This window comes from Dermochelys coriacea, chromosome 24 (assembly GCF_009764565.3).
Source record: "Dermochelys coriacea isolate rDerCor1 chromosome 24, rDerCor1.pri.v4, whole genome shotgun sequence".
In the NCBI taxonomy this organism is placed as follows: domain Eukaryota; kingdom Metazoa; phylum Chordata; order Testudines; family Dermochelyidae; genus Dermochelys; species Dermochelys coriacea.
This window is the reverse complement of record NC_050091.1, coordinates 2,398,655-2,416,539: the sequence shown is the minus strand read 5'-3', so window position 1 is coordinate 2,416,539 and position 17,885 is coordinate 2,398,655. Positions and strand designations below refer to the sequence as shown.

The following is a 17,885-nucleotide window of genomic DNA, read 5'->3' as shown; positions in this document are numbered from 1 at the left end:
TAGTTTATTTTTGTTTCTGAAGCCTAAGGGGCAAAGGGTTAAGAGGAATAGAAGGAAGAAACAGGAGCAGATATGTGGCCTTCAACAAAACTTATCAACCTACCTAGCCCCCATTATTCTAAAACTCAATGCCTGAATCTCTTTTTCCACTATCAGTTGTATCTTACATTTTCCTCCCTCCTGTGTTTTTCAGGATTCTCTCCATCACAGAAGATGTCTTACTCTTATTGCCCACCCCAGGATTGCTATCCTGATATAGTCCCACGCCCATGTATTGACGTCCGCAACGAGCCGTGTGTCACATCATGTGGAGACTCGAGTGCAGTGGTCTATGCGCCACCAGTTGTTGTGAGATTCCCAGGACCAACTCTCGCTACTTGCCCTCAAGACAGCATTGTGGGAACAACCTTACCATATTTGCCCGCAAGACCTGGAATCTCATATGGTTCTGGTGGAGGTTTCAGAGGCTCAATCGGTTCTGGGGTAGTTATGGTGGTGGTTATGGGGGAGATTATGGTGGTGGTTACGGGGGAGGTAACATTGTTGTTTATGGGGGAGGAGCCAGGGGTGGTTATGGGGGTGGTTATGGAGGCTCATATGGTTATGGGGGCTCATGTGGTTATAGCAGGAAGTCATATCGTACCATTTCTGGGGGAGGATATTCTGGGTCCAGCTATGGAAATTGTGGGCCATGTTAAACCCAGAAGAACGATCCATGGAATGAGAAACAATCAGGAAATGACAAGATAGAGATTCCGCACTGATCTGATTGACAATGATGCCTACAACTCTACTTGCATCATGTCTATAAATCAGGCCTATCTCTGTCTTCCACTTTTTACATATTAGTGTAGGTTTACGATGTAATGATTTTACAGCTTAGTCTTCTGCTCCTATTGTGCTTTGTGCTATTTCATGTTGAACTGGCTAAAACAAGTCACTTGGTTGAAAAAGGGACGTGATTTTCAAAATCAGCAGCTTCAAGACAGAAAGCACAACATCTTGTGTGAAAAGCAACACTTTGGAGCGGATGATTGGTTCTTGCTCGTACCGTAACCCTGAAAATACATTCTTTGTACTCTGCATTAATTCATTCTGCAAGTGTGTGCTCCGCTGCTCATTCTCATTAAAAATTATTCTGCATCATAGCATTGGCCTTCTGGTTTTACATTCTTCTCCCTTCGTTCTATCCAAAGCAATTTGGATGAAATTCACCACAGTGTAGATGCTCCGTATCTGCTCCCCTGCACTACAACCCTCCACCTCAAGGGAATAACTAAGCAGCAACTGGTTAATTGCATGGTGCTGACCATCTGCCCATTGGAGATATTCCGCCTTGTTCCAAAAGTTTCAGAAGGGAATTAGAATATATTTCCCTACTCTAAATATTACATATAATTGTAAAAAGAAAAGGAGTACTTGTGGCACCTTAGAGACTAACAAATTTATTAGAGCATAAGCTTTCGTGAGCTACAGCTCACTTCATCGGATGCTCTAATAAATTTGTTAGTCTCTAAGGTGCCACAAGTACTCCTTTTCTTTTTGCGAATACAGACTAACACGGCTGCTACTCTGAAACATATAATTGTAGAATCCTTGAATTATAGGGCTGGAAGGAATCTTGGGATGTCACCTAGTCCAGACACCTCTACAGACGCTGGACCTGACCTGACTGGTCTTTGTCAAACCTCTCCTGATAAACTGTCAGTGATTTACAACTTCCTGTGAAAGCCTGAATTCAATGCTTTACAATCATTATAGTTAGAAAGTTATGGCTAATATCTAACCTGTATCTACCATCACGCAGATGAAGCCACGTACATCTCATCTTATCTTCAGCAGACATGCAGAATAATTGATCACCATGCTCTTTAAAGTATGTTACGCATATTTGAAAGTGTTATCCAGTTCCCCGTCAGTCTGCTTTTCTTAACACTAACCAGGACCAGTGCTTTCAATTTTTCCTCAGACGTCAGGTTTCTAAAACTTTTGTCATTTTTGTAGCTCTCCTCTGGACTCTCTCCAGTTTGTCCACATCTTCCCTATTGAAGTATGATCCCCAAACTGGAGACAAAACTCCAACTTAGGCCTCACCAGTGCCTATCCGAGTGTGACAATTTCCTTCCCAATCTTCATACTTTGTACTTGCCTTTATTTCATTTCATTTTAATTATATCAGATGAAGTCTCCAATTAATGAAGCTCATTTTGAATTCTTATCCTGTCTGCCAAAGTGCTTGCAACTTTTCTCAGCTTGGTGTCCTCTGCAAATATTATCAATGAATTGTCCACGCCATTATTCAAGTTATTAGAGAATATACTGAAGAGTAAAAGACCCAGGATAACCTCCTCTGGGTACCGCCCTATGTATAGCGTTCTAGGTTGACGTGGTTGGGGTAAATGTTTCCCAAATTTGCTTATAAGAATATCTGGGGTGATTGTCGAATACTTTCCAAATATCAAGATATAGATTGGTCTCTAAAATAATAAAATCATAACCCTTAAGAGAATATGAGTGAAAGGATTTTTAATTGAATAATAATTTTTCTTCAACTGACACCTACTTACTATACTAGAAACACTTGGCTTGTTTCATGCCCGAAATTTTTAAGTCTCTGTTCCTGCAAAATGTATTCACAGAAGAACTGAAAACTAAGAATTTCAAAAGTGCATGGTCCTTGATCAATTGTTCTGAATGTCCGCTGAAGATAAGATGAGATGTAATTGGCTTAATCTGCCTGATGGGAGATACAGGTTAGACACTGGACATAACTTTCTAACTATGATGATTGTAAAGTATTGATTTCAGGCTCTCATGGGAAGTTGTGGAATCTCCATCATTGACGGTTTATAAGGAGAAGTTCGACAAAGACCAATCAGGTCAGGTCCTGCATCCGCACAGGGGGCTGGACTAGCTGACATCCCAAAGTTCCTTCCAGCGCTATATTTCCAGGATTCTATGATTTTATATCATATTTAGAGCAGGGAAATACATTCTAATTCCCTTCTGAGACTTTTGGAACAAGGGGGAATATCTCCCCTGGGCAGATGGCCAGCACCATGCTATTGACCAGTTAATGCACTTTGCTGCTTAGTTATTCCCTTGAGGTGGAGGGTTGTAGTGCAGCGGGCAGGTACTGAGCATCTGCACTGGGGTGAATTTAACTCACATTGCTTTAGGTAGAAAGAAAGGAGGAGAAAGTAAAAAAAGAAGGCCAATGCTATGATGCAGAATAATTTTTAATGGGAATGAGCATCGGAGCACACACTTGCAGATGAATTAATGCAGAGTACAAAAAATGTATTTTCAGGGTTACAGTACAAGCAAGAACCAATCACCCGCTCCAAAATTTCGCTTTTCACACAAGATGATCTGCTTTCTATCGTGAAGCTGCTGACTTTGAAAATCACGTCCCTTTTTCAACCAAGTGACTTATTTTAGCCAGTTCAACATCAGATAGCACAAAGCACAATAGGAGCATAAGACTAAGCTGCAAAACCATTGGATCATAAACCTACACTAATATGTAACAAGTGGCAGACACCGATAGGCCTGATTTACAGAGCTGATGAACACCCACAGTCTGCAAGTAGAGTTGTAGGTATCATTGTCCATTAGATCAGTACGGAATCTCTATCTTGTCATTTCCTGATTGTGTCTCATTCCATGGATCGTTCTTTTGGGTTTAACATGGCCCACAATTTCCATAGCCGGACCCGGAATATCTTCCTCCAGAAATGCTACGATATGACTTCCTGCTATAACCACATGAGCCCCCAGAACCATATGACCCTCCATAACCACCCCCATAACCACCCCAGGCTCCACTCCCATAACCACCATTGTAACCTCCCCCATAAACAACACCGTTACCTCCCCAGTAACCACCACCATTGTAACCTCCCCCATAACCACCACCATAAGTAACCCCAGAACCGATTGAGCCTCTGAAACCTCCACCAGAACTATATGGGACTCCAGCTCTTGCGGGCAAATTTGGTAAGGTTGTTCCCACAATGCTGTCTTGAGGGCAAGTAGCAAGAGTTGGTCCTGGGAATCTCACAACAACTGGTGGCGCATAAACTACTGCACTCGAATCTCCACATGATGTGACACACGGCTCGTTGCGGACGTCAATACAGGGGCGTGGGCATATATCATAATAGCAATCCTCGGGTGGGCAGTAAGACATCTTCTGTGATGGAGTGAGTCCTGAAAAACACAGGAGGGAGTAAAGAAAACATGAGACACAACTGATAGTGGAAAAAGAGATTCAGGCTTTGAGTTTTAGAGTAATGGGGGCTAGGTAGGTAGATAAGTTTTGTTGAAGGCCACATATCTGCTCCCGTTTCTTCCTTCTATTTCTTCGCACCCATTCCCCTTAGGCTTCAAACACACACTAAAAAATAAAAACAAAAAAAAATCCCAGCAATTTCAAAACAAGTTACCTTTTCACTGCTTCATGCAACCATTAAGCTGCACAACACCCTGAGAAATCAGTGAGAGCTACTTTTAATTCAAAGCTGCTATTTCAGCTTCTACCAACTAAAGATCAGGATCGAACATTACAAGTTCTACCCTTAAGACTTTACATTTTGCCATAGTGGGTCAGCTCATGGTCCAACTCATCCAATGTCCTCGACGTGGCCCATTATGGAGGAAACTGCTCATAAGGAGAATTTCTTCTTAGCATCACTAAACTAGGGGCTAGATCTGCCCTGAAGGGAAATTCATTTAAAGCACTTCTAACCTCTCAAACTTATTTAGTACTTGATCATCCACTAAACTAAAAAGAACAATCAAGTTGCTGTTCCATTGTTACATTTCAAAACTGATCTCCAGCATTTTATGGAAACTGTAGGATCAGATCATCCCCACATGCAAATACCTGTGAGTCCAGTGAACTCAGCTGACGGTCTGGTAATTCTATTTATCTATAAAGAGTCAGAATAAAGCTGTCCATTCCTAAAGTAGTTTAAGGCTGAGAGTTTTTAGAATTGTGTAATAGATTTACATGCACTATCCTTTTATACTTATTGCAGATGTTTGTCCTAATCCCATATGTGGATTTGAAAATCCCAGCATGATATTTTTAAAGTCTGCCACTGCCAAGGCCTGCAACTGACTAGTTACAGAGTCTCTTTTGGAAAAAAAAACTACCCGCATTAATATTGCTAAAATCACACAGTATTGGTGAAGGTTCAATCCATAGTTAAAAGTAACACTAAAGCAACAACTAGAGTAATTTGAATTCAATAATACACTTACCCAGTTCACCAAGGGGATGAAGTCAAGAGAAGTGGATAGAACAACCCAGAGTTGCAAGCACTTTTATATGCTTTATTAACCAATGGGAAGGATAGGAGACACCCTTTCAATAACCAACCAACCAAAGTGTTTTCTTGCGTGCATTACCACTGACCAAACAAAATGTTTTCTTGCTTTATATGATCATTATTATTAGCCTATATTTATTTTAAAGACTTTGCCATGGTTCATCAATTACTCAATTCCCAATCCCACAAATGGATGACATGCGAATTACACCCTGAAGTTCCTTTAATCTGAAAGCTTTATGGGCAACATACCTTCCTGGTATCATCCCACTGATCTGCTTGGTGTTGACAGAGGTATAAATCCAGTTCCATTGCATTTCTTCTTCAATGAATAACTTCAAAATATGAAGGTGTATCAATATTACAATCTGCTTTGATGTACAGGATTCCACGTCACTCTTGAAATGCTGACTAGTATCTAATTAGCGGCAAGGTGGAATTCACCCTTCTGTATTCTTAGTGGGGTGGGAGATATTATTCTCCATGTCTAGCATTCCCTCCCTTACTGGTAGACCGGGTATTTCAGCCAACACCCTTTGGAATTGCATGAATGTCTCTCCAATCACTTCAATGGTGTTGGAACCAGACCTTCTGGGTTACAATACTGTGCTGGACACATGACCAGGACAATAGCACAAACTGATAAATTAAATGATAATAAGTCACCAGGACCAGATGGTGTTCACCCAAAAGTTCAGAAGGAACTCATATATAAAATAGCAGAACTGCTAACTGTGGTAACTAGCCAATTGCTTAAATCAGCCTCTCTATGAGATGACTGGCAGATAACTAATGTGATGCCAATTTTGAGAAAAGTCTCCTAAATTCAGTATCAGATAAATTGGTTACAACTTGGTAAAGATCAGAATGATCAGCCACATCATACACTGGGGCAGAATCAATATGACTTTGTGAAGAGAAATCATCTCTTACCAATCATTAGAATTCTTTGAGTTGGTCAACAAATACATGGAGAATTATGTTCCAGAGGAGAAGGTATACTTGGACTTTCAGAAAGCCTTTGACAAGCTCCTGCACTGAAAGCCCTTAAGTAAACTAAGCAGTTATGGGATAAGAGGGAAGATCCTCTCATGAATCAGTAACTGGTTAAAACATAGGGAGGAAAAGAGTAGGAAGAAAATTTTCAGCTTTCAAAGTAGAAAGAGGTAAATAGCTTCAAGTATCTGTACTGGGACCAGTGCTGTTCAACTTACTCATAAATGAAAAAGAGGGGATACTGTGAGTTGGCAAAGTTTGCAGACCACACAAAATAACTCCAGATATTTAAGTTGAAGCATAGTGCAAAGAGTTACAAAGGTATCTTACAAAACTGGGTGACTGGCAAGAAAATGGCAGATGAAATTGCATGTTGGAAAAGGCAAAGTAAAGCACATTGGAAAACATCATCCCCACTCTACATACACAATGATGGGGTTTAAGTTAGCTGTTACCCCTCAGGAAAGAGATTTTAAATTCACTGCAGGTAGGTCTCTGAAAATATCTGCTCAATGTCCAGCAGCAGTTAAAAGCGCTAAGAGAATGTTAGGAAGACAGAAAAACACTGTAATGCCGATGTATAAATCTATGGTGTGCCACTCCTGGAATACTGCATGCGGTTCTGGTCACCCCATCTCAAAAAAGGTACAAGTCCAGAGAAGGGCAACACGAATGATTAAGGGTATAGAACAGCTTCCATATGAGGCAAGATTAAAATGACTAAGAGTGTTCAACTTGGAAAAGAGAGGACTGAGGGGGAATGTGACAGAGGTCTACAAAATCATGTATCATGTAATGGAAATGCATAAGGAAGTGCGGTTTACCCTTTCACATAACACATGAACCAGGGGTCACCCAAAGAAATTAATAGGCAGCAAGTTTAAAACAAACATGAGGAAGTACTTCTTCATGCAACACACAGTCAATCTGTACAACTTGTTCCCAGGGGACAAGGCCAAAATGATAACTCAATTCAGAAAAGAATTAGGCCCATAGAAGATAGGTCTATCTATGCCTAGTTACCCAGTTGCTCAGGAAGGCAACGCCATGTTCTGGGTGTTCCTGAACCTCTGACGACTAGAAGCTGGGACTGGATGACAAATTGCCCATTTCTGTTCCCTCTTGCTGAAGCATCTGGCACTGACCACTGTTGGAAGATAGGATACTAGGTGAGATTGACCATTGTTCTAACCCTGCAGGGCATTCTTATGTTCATGACTTATCCACAATGTGTTAAATGACTTTTTATTTCAATTTTCACCAAAAAGTTTAGTAATGATAAGATGTCTAAAGTAGTAAACGCCAGTGAAAATGAAGTAGGATCAGAGGTTAAAATATGGAAAGAACAAGTTAAAAACAATCAGACAAATCAGATTTCAGGCTTGACAAAGCCCTAGCTGGGATGATTTAACTGGGACTTGGTCCTGCTTTGAGCAGGGGGTTGGACTAGATGACCTTCTGGGGTCCCTTCCAACCCTGATATTCTATGATTCTATGATTCTATGTCTTCAAGTTACCAGGGCCTAATGAAATACATGCTTGAATACTCAAGGAGCTGACTGAGTTGGTATCGGAGTCATTCGGGATCATTGGAGAAGAGCAACAAAAATGATTAAAGGTCTAGAAAACATGACCTATGAGGGAACATTGCAGAAATTGGGTTTGTATACTCTGGAGAGGAGAAGACTGAGAGGGGACATGATAACAATTTTCAAGCACATAAAATGCTGTTCGCAGGAGGATGGAGAAAACTTGTTCTCCTTAACCTCTGAGGATAGGACAAGAAGCAATAGTCTCAAATTGCAGACTGGGTGGTTTAGATTGGACATTAGGAAAAAATTCTGAACTGCCACGGAGGTTAAGCACTGGAATAAATTGCCCAGGGAGGTTGTGGAATCTCCATCAATAGAGATCTTAAGAGCAGGTTAGATAAACACCTGTCAGGGATGGTCTAGATAAAACTTAGTCCTGCCATGAGTGCAGGGGACTGGACTACATGACCTCCTAAGGTCCCTTCCAGTCCTATATTTCTGTGATTCTAGGATGGAGCGGACGTTTTCAGAAAACTCCCCACAATAATTCCAAGATCTTTCTTGAGTGGCAACAACTAAATTAGACCCCATCATTCTTAGTGTATAATTGTGATTATATTTTCCAATCTGTATTACTTTGCATTTGTCAACTTGAAATCGTACTACCATTTTCTTGCCCAGTCACCCAGTTTTGTAAAATTTCTTTGTAATTCTTTGCATTATGCATTGCCCTTAACTATCATAAGTATTTTGTGTGGTCTGCAGACTTTGCCGATTCAAAGTTTAGCTCTTTTTCCAGATCATTTGTGAATATATTAAAGAGCACTGGTCTCAGTACAGCTCCTTGAAGGAGCCCACTGTTTACCTCTTTCCACTTTGAAAACTAAAAGTTTCCTTTCTACCCCTTTCCCATTATATATTAACAGGTTACTGATCCATGAGAGAACTTCCCCTTTTATCCCATAACTGCTTAGTTTGTATAAGAGCATTTGATGCGGAAGCTTGTCAAAGACTTTCTGAAACTCCAAGTCCCCATTCTCCACTGGATCACCCTTGTCCATATATTTGTTGACTGACTCAAAGAATTCTAATTATTAGTAAGCCATGACTTCCCTTCACAAAAGCCATATTGACTCTTCCCCAGAATATCATGTTCCTCTATATGGCTGAGAATACTGATCTTTACTATAGTTTCAAACAAGTTACCTTGTACTGAACTTAAGAACCATTTTTAAAAATCGGCATCACATTAGATATCCGTCAATCATCTGATAGAGAGGCTGCTGTAAGCGATAGACTTCTTACCACAGTTAGTACTTAGGCAACTTCATATCTGAGTTCCTTCTGAACTCTTGGGTGAATACCATCTGGTCCTGGTGACTTATTACCATTTAATTTATCAGTTTGTGCCATTGCCCAGGTCATGTGTCCACCACAGTACTGTAACCCAAAAGGCCTGGTTCCAAGGCCATTGAACTGATTGGAGAGATATTCATGCACTTCAAAAGGCTGTTGGCTCAAACATAGTATATGGTATAGCTGGTATAGCTAAGGGTGGGAATACTAAGCATGCAGAATAATGTCTCCCACCCTAGAAGGATTTAGAAGGGTGAACTCCACCTTGTCACTAATTAGATACTAGTCGGGATATAATGAAGTACCATGGAATCCTGTATGTCACAACAGATTGTAATCTTGATACACCTCTGAGTCATCCTCTAATTTTGAAGTTTTTCAATGGAGTACTAATGAAATGGAACTGGATTTATATCTGTGTCAACACCAAGGAGATCAGAGGGATAATATCAGGGAGGTATCTTGCCCATAAAGATTTAAGATGAAATGTTCATGTCATCTATGTGGAACTGAGAATTGAGTAATTGATTAATCACGATCAAGATTATTGCACTTATTAGAGGTGTTATCTATCGAGAAAAACACTTTGTTTTGTTACCAATAAGTTCTCCGTACAGAAAGGGTGTCACCTAGCCTTCTCATTGGTTAAGAAGCCATACAAAAGTGCTTGCAAGGCCGGGTTGTTCTATCCACCTCTTTTGACTCCATCCCTTGGTGAACTGGGCAAGTCTATTGAATTCAAACTACTCTAGTTGTTGGTTTAGAGATAGTTTAACAACGGATTGAACCTGCACCAACAATCTGTAATATTAGCAATACTGAGGAAGTTAGTACTTTCTTTCCAAAAGAGGCTCTCTGGAACTAGTCCATTGCAGGCCTTGGTGGATGCCGACTTTAAAAATATCATGCTAGGAAAACAAATGGGAATGGGTGTCCCAGTTCCAATAATTATACTAGGGTAGATTATGTAAATCCATTACACAATTCTGAAAAATTGCACCCTTAAACGACTTTAGGAATGGACAGCTTTATTCTAACCCGTCATAGATAAGTAAGATTGCCAGACCTTGAGCCGACTCCACTGGATTCAGAGGTATTTCCATGAGGGGATGATCTGAGCCTGCTGTTTCCATAAAAGCCTGGAGATCAGTTTTAAAATATAACAATTGAAATGCAACCTGATTGTTCTTTTTAGTTTAGTAGATGATCCCGATCACGGTAAGTTTGAAAAGTTGGAAGTGCTATATGTGAATTCTTCTTCAGAGCAATTCTTAGCCTCTTCGTTAGAGACAGGGTACTGGATGAGTTCAACCACTGAGGTTACCAGTATCGCAAAATGTAAAGTAAATGTAAAATTTGTTAGTCTCTAAGGTGCCACAAGTACTCCTTTTCTTTTTGCAAAATGTAAAGTGTTATTGGTGCAACTTGTAATCTTTAATCCAGATCTGTACCTGGTGTAAGTTGAAATAAGACCTTTGAACTAAAGGTAGCTATGATGACTTAGATCAGATCAGGGTTCTAGCCCCACTTTTGAGCTCATTTAACAAGGCTACCTGCATTCTTAATAGTGTCTCTGCACTTCTTTATCGTAAAAGTTTCCAAACGATTTGAAAATCCCAGGCATCCATAAGAGAAATAGATTCTACTGTGGGTTTAATAATTAGACTCTATGTTTTTTAACTCATTCCTCCTGGGCTGGTGAGAACAGAAGGTCCTGTGGTCAGGGCAGAGGACAAGGACTCAGTTAATCTGCATTAGGTTTCTGCATTTGATTTCCTGTGTGATGGCGGGCAAGTCCGATAGGACGAGCTTCTCAAACAGCTCAGCACTCAGACAGTGTAGCTGCACTGAAAGCTGGCACTCTAATCTCCTGAAGCTACATCAACAAAGAGACGTAAGCATCTAAGGTCCTCTCTAGGCAATGAAGTCCAACAATAAAGTGACACTGATGTCTTCCAAACTGCTAACACTGCAGGCACCTAAATTCTCTCAACATCTAAGTTTCTATTTGTGCACATGCACAAAACCACCAATGTCCTGATTCTCCCATGGTGCTCAGTGTCCTGGCCCCAGAGGGAATTTCCCCCTGATCTCTCCTATGGCTCATAGTGCATTAGGTTGCCTCAGAGCACACCTACCAGTTCAAGACGCACCACAGATACAATTGAAGGTGACCACATCAGGGCTTTGGTGGGCTAGTAGCATGGGAGTGATCTAGAATATCTGATAGACCAGTGGTTAGAGCACTGTGCTCAGATTTAGGAGACCTGTTTTCAAAATCTCACTCTGTCAAAGTCAGAGCAGCAACTTGACCCCAGATCTGACACCTCCCAGGTGAGCTCCTTATCCCTGGTCTTACTCTTCGTTTCTTTGGTTTCAGAGTAGCAGCCGTGTTAGTCTGTATTCGCAAAAAGAAAAGGAGTACTTGTGGCACCTTAGAGACTAACAAATTTATTAGAGCATAAGCTTTCGTGAGCTACAGCTCACTTCATCGGATGCATTTGGTGGAAAAAACAGAGGAGAGATTTATATACACACACACAGAGAACATGAAACAATGGGTTTATCATACACACTGTAAGGAGAGTGATCACTTAAGATAAGCCATCACCAACAGCTGGGGGGGGAAGGAGGAAAACCTTTCATGGTGACAAGCAGGTAGGCTAATTCCAGCAGTTAACAAGAATATCAGAGGAACAGTGGGGAGTGGGGTGGGAGGGAGAAATACCATGGGGAAATAGTTTTACTTTGTGTAATGACTCATCCATTCCCAGTCTCTATTCAAGCCTAAGTTAATTGTATCTAGTTTGCAAATTAATTCCAATTCAGCAGTCTCTCGTTGGAGTCTGTTTTTGAAGCTTTTTTGTTGAAGTATAGCCACTCTTAGGTCTGTGATCGAGTGACCAGAGAGATTGAAGTGTTCTCCAACTGGTTTTTGAATGTTATAATTCTTGACGTCTGATTTGTGTCCATTCATTCTTTTACGTAGAGACTGTCCAGTTTGGCCAATGTACATGGCAGAGGGGCATTGCTGGCACATGATGGCATATATCACATTGGTAGATGCGCAGGTGAACGAGCCTCTGATAGTGTGGCTGATGTGATTAGGCCCTATGATGGTATCCCCTGAATAGGTATGTGGACAGAGTTGGCAACGGGCTTTTGAAGCAAATACTCACCAGCAACCACACACCACACAACAGAACCACTAACCCAGGAACCTATCCTTGCAACAAAGCCCGTTGCCAACTCTGTCCACATACCTATTCAGGGGATACCATCATAGGGCCTAATCACACAAGCCACACTATCAGAGGCTCGTTCACCTGCGCATCTACCAATGTGATATATGCCATCATGTGCCAGCAATGCCCCTCTGCCATGTACATTGGCCAAACTGGACAGTCTCTACGTAAAAGAATGAATGGACACAAATCAGACGTCAAGAATTATAACATTCAAAAACCAGTTGGAGAACACTTCAATCTCTCTGGTCACTCGATCACAGACCTAAGAGTGGCTATACTTCAACAAAAAAGCTTCAAAAACAGACTCCAACGAGAGACTGCTGAATTGGAATTAATTTGCAAACTAGATACAATTAACTTAGGCTTGAATAGAGACTGGGAATGGATGAGTCATTACACAAAGTAAAACTATTTCCCCATGGTATTTCTCCCTCCCACCCCACCCCCCACTGTTCCTCTGATATTCTTGTTAACTGCTGGAATTAGCCTACCTTGCTTGTCACCATGAAAGGTTTTCCTCCTTCCCCCCCCTGCTGTTGGTGATGGCTTATCTTAAGTGATCACTCTCCTTACAGTGTGTATGATAAACCCATTGTTTCATGTTCTCTGTGTGTGTGTATATAAATCTCTCCTCTGTTTTTTCCACCAAATGCATCCGATGAAGTGAGCTGTAGCTCACGAAAGCTTATGCTCTAATAAATTTGTTAGTCTCTAAGGTGCCACAAGTACTCCTTTTCTTTCTTCGTTTCTTGTACAGTGCCTGTCACAATGGGGCCCTAGTCTCAGTTGCAGCAATTAGGAGCTATTGGAATTTCCTAATAATCAATTCTATCACAAATAGCCACGAGGAAGGCCTAAATTCTGCTTCCAACTCATCCAATGACTCACCAATGATGGTGAGCAAGTCACTTGCATCTATCCTCTGTGCTGTTAATATTGTTTCCCAGCGAAAGTAACCACTCACTTCACTTGTGTGTTGTGCAGCTTTATGCTTGCATGGAGAAGTGAAAAGGTAACTTCTCATGAAATAGCTTGGAATTGCTTTAGTTTATTTTTGTTTCTGAAGCCTAAGGGGGAAAGGGTTCAGAGGAATAGAAGGAAGAAACAGGAGCAGATATGTGGCCTTCAACAAAACTTATCTACCTACCTAGCCCCCATTACTCTAAAACTCAATGCCTGAATCTCTTTTTCCACTATCAGTTCTATCTTACATTTTCCTCCCTCCTGTGTTTTTCAGGATTCTCTCCATCACAGAAGATGTCTTACTCTTACTGCCCACCACAGGATTGCTATCCTGATATAGTCCCACGCCCATGTATTGACGTCCGCAACGAGCCGTGTGTCACATCATGTGGAGACTCGAGTGCAGTGGTCTATGCGCCACCAGTTGTTGTGAGATTCCCAGGACCAACTCTCGCTACTTGCCCTCAAGACAGCATTGTGGGAACAACCTTACCATATTTGCCCGCAAGACCTGGAATCTCATATGGTTCTGGTGGAGATTTCAGAGGCTCAATCGGTTCTGGGGGTAGTTATGGTGGTGGTTATGGGGGAGATTATGGTGGTGGTTACGGGGGAGGTAATATTGTTGTTTATGGGGGAGGAGCCAGGGGTGGTTATGGGGGTGGTTATGGAGGCTCATATGGTTATGGGGGCTCATGTGGTTATAGCAGGAAGTCATATCGTACCATTTCTGGGGGAGGATATTCTGGGTCCAGCTATGGAAATTGTGGGCCATGTTAAACCCAGAAGAACGATCCATGGAATGAGAAACAATCAGGAAATGACAAGATAGAGATTCCGCACTGATCTGATTGACAATGATGCCTACAACTCTACTTGCATCATGTCTATAAATCAGGCCTATCTCTGTCTTCCACTTTTTACATATTAGTGTAGGTTTACGATGTAATGGTTTTACAGCTTAATCTTCTGCTCCTATTGTGCTTTGTGCTATTTGATGTTGAACTGGCTAAAACAAGTCACTTGGTTGAAAAAGGGACGTGATTTTCAAAATCAGCAGCTTCAAGACAGAAAGCACAACATCTTGTGTGAAAAGCAACACTTTGGAGCGGGTGATTGGTTCTTGCTCGTATCGTAACCCTGAAAATACATTCTTTGTACTCTGCATTAATTCATTCTGCAAGTGTGTGCTCCGCTGCTCATTCTCATTAAAAATTATTCTGCATCATAGCATTGGCCTTCTGGTTTTACATTCTTCTCCCTTCGTTCTATCCAAAGCAATTTGGATGAAATTCACCACAGTGTAGATGCTCCGTATCTGCCCCCCTGCACTACAACCCTCCACCTCAAGGGAATAACTAAGCAGCAACTGGTTAATTGCGTGGTGCTGGCCATCTGCCCATTGTAGATATTCCGCCTTGTTCCAAAAGTCTCAGAAGGGAATTAGAATATATTTCCCTACTCTAAATATTACATATAATTGTAGAATCCTTGAACTATAGGGCTGGAAGGAATCTTGGGATGTCACCTAGTCCAGACACCTCTACAGACGCTGGACCAGACCTGACTGGTCTTTGTCAAACCTCTCCTGATAAACTGTCAGTGATATACAACTTCCTGTGAAAACCTGAAATCAATGCTTTACAATCATTATAGTTAGAAAGTTATGGCTAATATCTAACCTGTATCTACCGTCACGCAGATGAAACCACGTACATCTCATCTTATCTTCAGCAGACATGCAGAATAATAGATCACCATGCTCTTTAAAGTATGCTACGCATACTTGAAAGTGTTATCCAGTTCCCCGTCAGTCTGCTTTTCTTAACACTAAACAGGCCCAGTGCTTTCAATTTTTCCTCAGACGTCAGGTTTCTAAAACTTTTGTCATTTTTGTAGCTCTCCTCTGGACTCTCTCCAGTTTGTCCACATCTTCCCTATTGAAGTATGATCCCCAAACTGGAGACAAAACTCCAACTTAGGCCTCACGAGTGCCTATCCGAGTATGACAATTTCCTTCCGAATCTTCATACTTTGTAGTCGCCTTTATTTCATTTCATTTTAATTATATCAGATGAAGTCTCCATTTAATGAAGCTCATTTTGAATTCTTATCCTGTCTGCCAAAGTGCTTGCAACCTTTCTCAGCTTGGTGTCCTCTGCAAATATTATCAATGAATTGTCCACGCCATTATTCAAATTATTAGAGAATATACTGAAGAGTAAAAGACCCAGGATAACCTCCTCTGGGTACCGCCCTATGTATAGCGTTCTAGGTTGACGTGGTTGGGGTAAATGTTTCCCAAATTTGCTTATAAGAATATCTGGGGTGACTATCGAATACTTTCCGAATATCAAGATATAGATTGGTCTCTAAAATAATAAAATCATAACCCTTAAGAGAATATGAGTGAAAGGATTTTTAATTGAAAATTAATTTTTCTTCAACTGACACCTACTTACTATACTAGAAATACTTGGCTCGTTTCATGCCCGAAATTTTTAAGTCTCTGTTCCTGCAAAATGTATTCACAGAAGAACTGAAAACTAAAAATTTCAAAAGTGCATGGTCCTTGATCAATTGTTCTGAATGTCCGATAAAGACAAGATGAGATGTAATTGGCTTAATCTGCATGATGGGAGATACAGTTTAGACACTGGCCATAACTTTCTAACTATGATGACTGTAAAGTATTGATTTCAGGCTCTCATGGGAAGTTGTGGAATCTCCATCATTGACGGTTAATAAGGAGAAGTTCGACAAAGACCAATCAGGTCAGGTCCTGCATCCGCACAGGGGGCTAAACTAGCTGACATTCCAAAGTTCCTTCCAGCGCTATATTTCCAGGATTCTATGATTTTATATCATATTTAGAGCAGGGAAATACATTCTAATTCCCTTCTGAGACTTTTAGAACAAGGGGGAATATCTCCCCTGGGCAGATGGCCAGCACCATGCTATTGACCAGTTAATGCACTTTGCTGCTTAGTTATTCCCTTGAGGTGGAGGGTTGTAGTGCAGCGGGCAGGTACTGAGCATCTGCACTGGGGTGAATTTAACTCACATTGCTTTAGATCGAAAGAAAGGAGGAGAAAGTAAAAAAAGAAGGCCAATGCTATGATGCAGAATAATTTTTAATGGGAATGAGCATCGGAGCACACACTTGCAGATGAATTAATGCAGAGTACAAAAATGTATTTTCAGGGTTACAGTACAAGCAAGAACCAATCACCCTCTCCAAAATTATGCTTTTCACACAAGATGATCTGCTTTCTATCGTGAAGCTGCTGACTTTGAAAATCATGTCCCTTTTTCAACCAAGTGACTTATTTTAGTCAGTTCAACATCAGATAGCATAAAGCACAATAGGAGCATAAGACTAAGCTGCAAAACCATTGGATCATAAACCTACACTAATAAGTAACAAGTGGCAGACACCGATAGGCCTGATTTACAGAGCTGATGAACACCCACAGTCTGCAAGTAGAGTTGTAGGTATCATTGTCCATTAGATCAGTGGTGAATCTCTATCTTGTCATTTCCTGATTGTGTCTCATTCCATGGATCGTTCTTTTGGGTTTAACATGGCCCACAATTTCCATAGCCGGACCCGGAATATCTTCCTCCAGAAATGCTACGATATGACTTCCTGTTATAACCACATGAGCCCCCAGAACCATATGACCCTCCATAACCACCCCCATAACCACCCCAGGCTCGACTCCCATAACCACCATTGTAACCTCCCCCATAAACAACACCGTTACCTCCCCAGTAACCACCACCATTGTAACCTCCCCCATAACCACCACCATAACTAACCCCAGAACCGATTGAGCCTCTGAAACCTCCACCAGAACTATATGGGACTCCAGCTCTTGCGGGCAAATTGGGTAAGGTTGTTCCCACAATGCTGTCTTGAGGGCAAGTAGCGAGAGTTGGTCCTGGGAATCTCACAACAACTGGTGGCGCATAAACCACTGCAGTCGAATCTCCACATGATGTGACACACGGCTCGTTGCGGACGTCAATACATGGGCGTGGGCATATATCATAATAGCAATCCTCGGGTGGGCAGTAAGACATCTTCTGTGATGGAGAGAGTCCTGAAAAACACAGGAGGGAGTAAAGAAAACATGAGACACAACTGATAGTGGAAAAAGAGATTCAGGCTTTGAGTTTTAGAGTAATCGGGGCGAAGTAGGTAAATAAGTTTTGTTGAAGGCCACATCTGCTCCCGTTTCTTCCTTCTATTTCTTCGCACCCATTCCCCTTAGGCTTCAAACACACACCAAAAAATAAAAACAAAAATAAAATTCCAGCTATTTCAAAACAAGTTACCTTTTCACTGCTTCATGCAACCATTAAGCTGCACAACACCCTGTGAAGTCAGTGAGAGCTACTTTTAATTCAAAGCTGCTATTTCAGCTTCTACCAGCTAAAGATCGGGATCG

The 17,885-nt window shown here is 41.3% G+C and overlaps 4 protein-coding genes across 4 annotated transcripts; 2 read left to right on the top strand and 2 right to left on the bottom strand.

Annotated features, from left to right (window-relative positions):
- Window positions 1-205: 205 nt before the first annotated feature.
- LOC119848028 (scale keratin-like) lies at window positions 206-714 on the top strand. The gene is given in 2 exon segments (XM_043502076.1): window positions 206-480; window positions 483-714. Coding segments are annotated over 2 exon segments (483 nt in total). The 5' UTR covers window positions 206-213; the 3' UTR covers window positions 699-714.
- Window positions 715-3,428: 2,714 nt separating this feature from the next.
- On the bottom strand, window positions 3,429-4,413 carry LOC119847915 (scale keratin-like). The gene has a single exon (XM_038383148.2). It carries the CDS (start codon window positions 4,190-4,192, stop codon window positions 3,686-3,688), a length of 507 nt encoding a protein of 168 aa, XP_038239076.1. The 5' UTR covers window positions 4,193-4,413; the 3' UTR covers window positions 3,429-3,685.
- A 9,312-nt stretch (window positions 4,414-13,725) lies between these two features.
- On the top strand, window positions 13,726-14,227 carry LOC119848027 (scale keratin-like). Its single transcript, XM_038383387.2, has one exon. The coding sequence runs from the start codon at window positions 13,726-13,728 to the stop codon at window positions 14,209-14,211; it is 486 nt and encodes a 161-aa protein (XP_038239315.1). The 3' UTR covers window positions 14,212-14,227.
- A 2,530-nt stretch (window positions 14,228-16,757) lies between these two features.
- LOC119847924 (scale keratin-like) lies at window positions 16,758-17,803 on the bottom strand. The gene has a single exon (XM_038383164.2). The coding sequence runs from the start codon at window positions 17,515-17,517 to the stop codon at window positions 17,011-17,013; it is 507 nt and encodes a 168-aa protein (XP_038239092.1). The 5' UTR covers window positions 17,518-17,803; the 3' UTR covers window positions 16,758-17,010.
- Window positions 17,804-17,885: the final 82 nt, after the last annotated feature.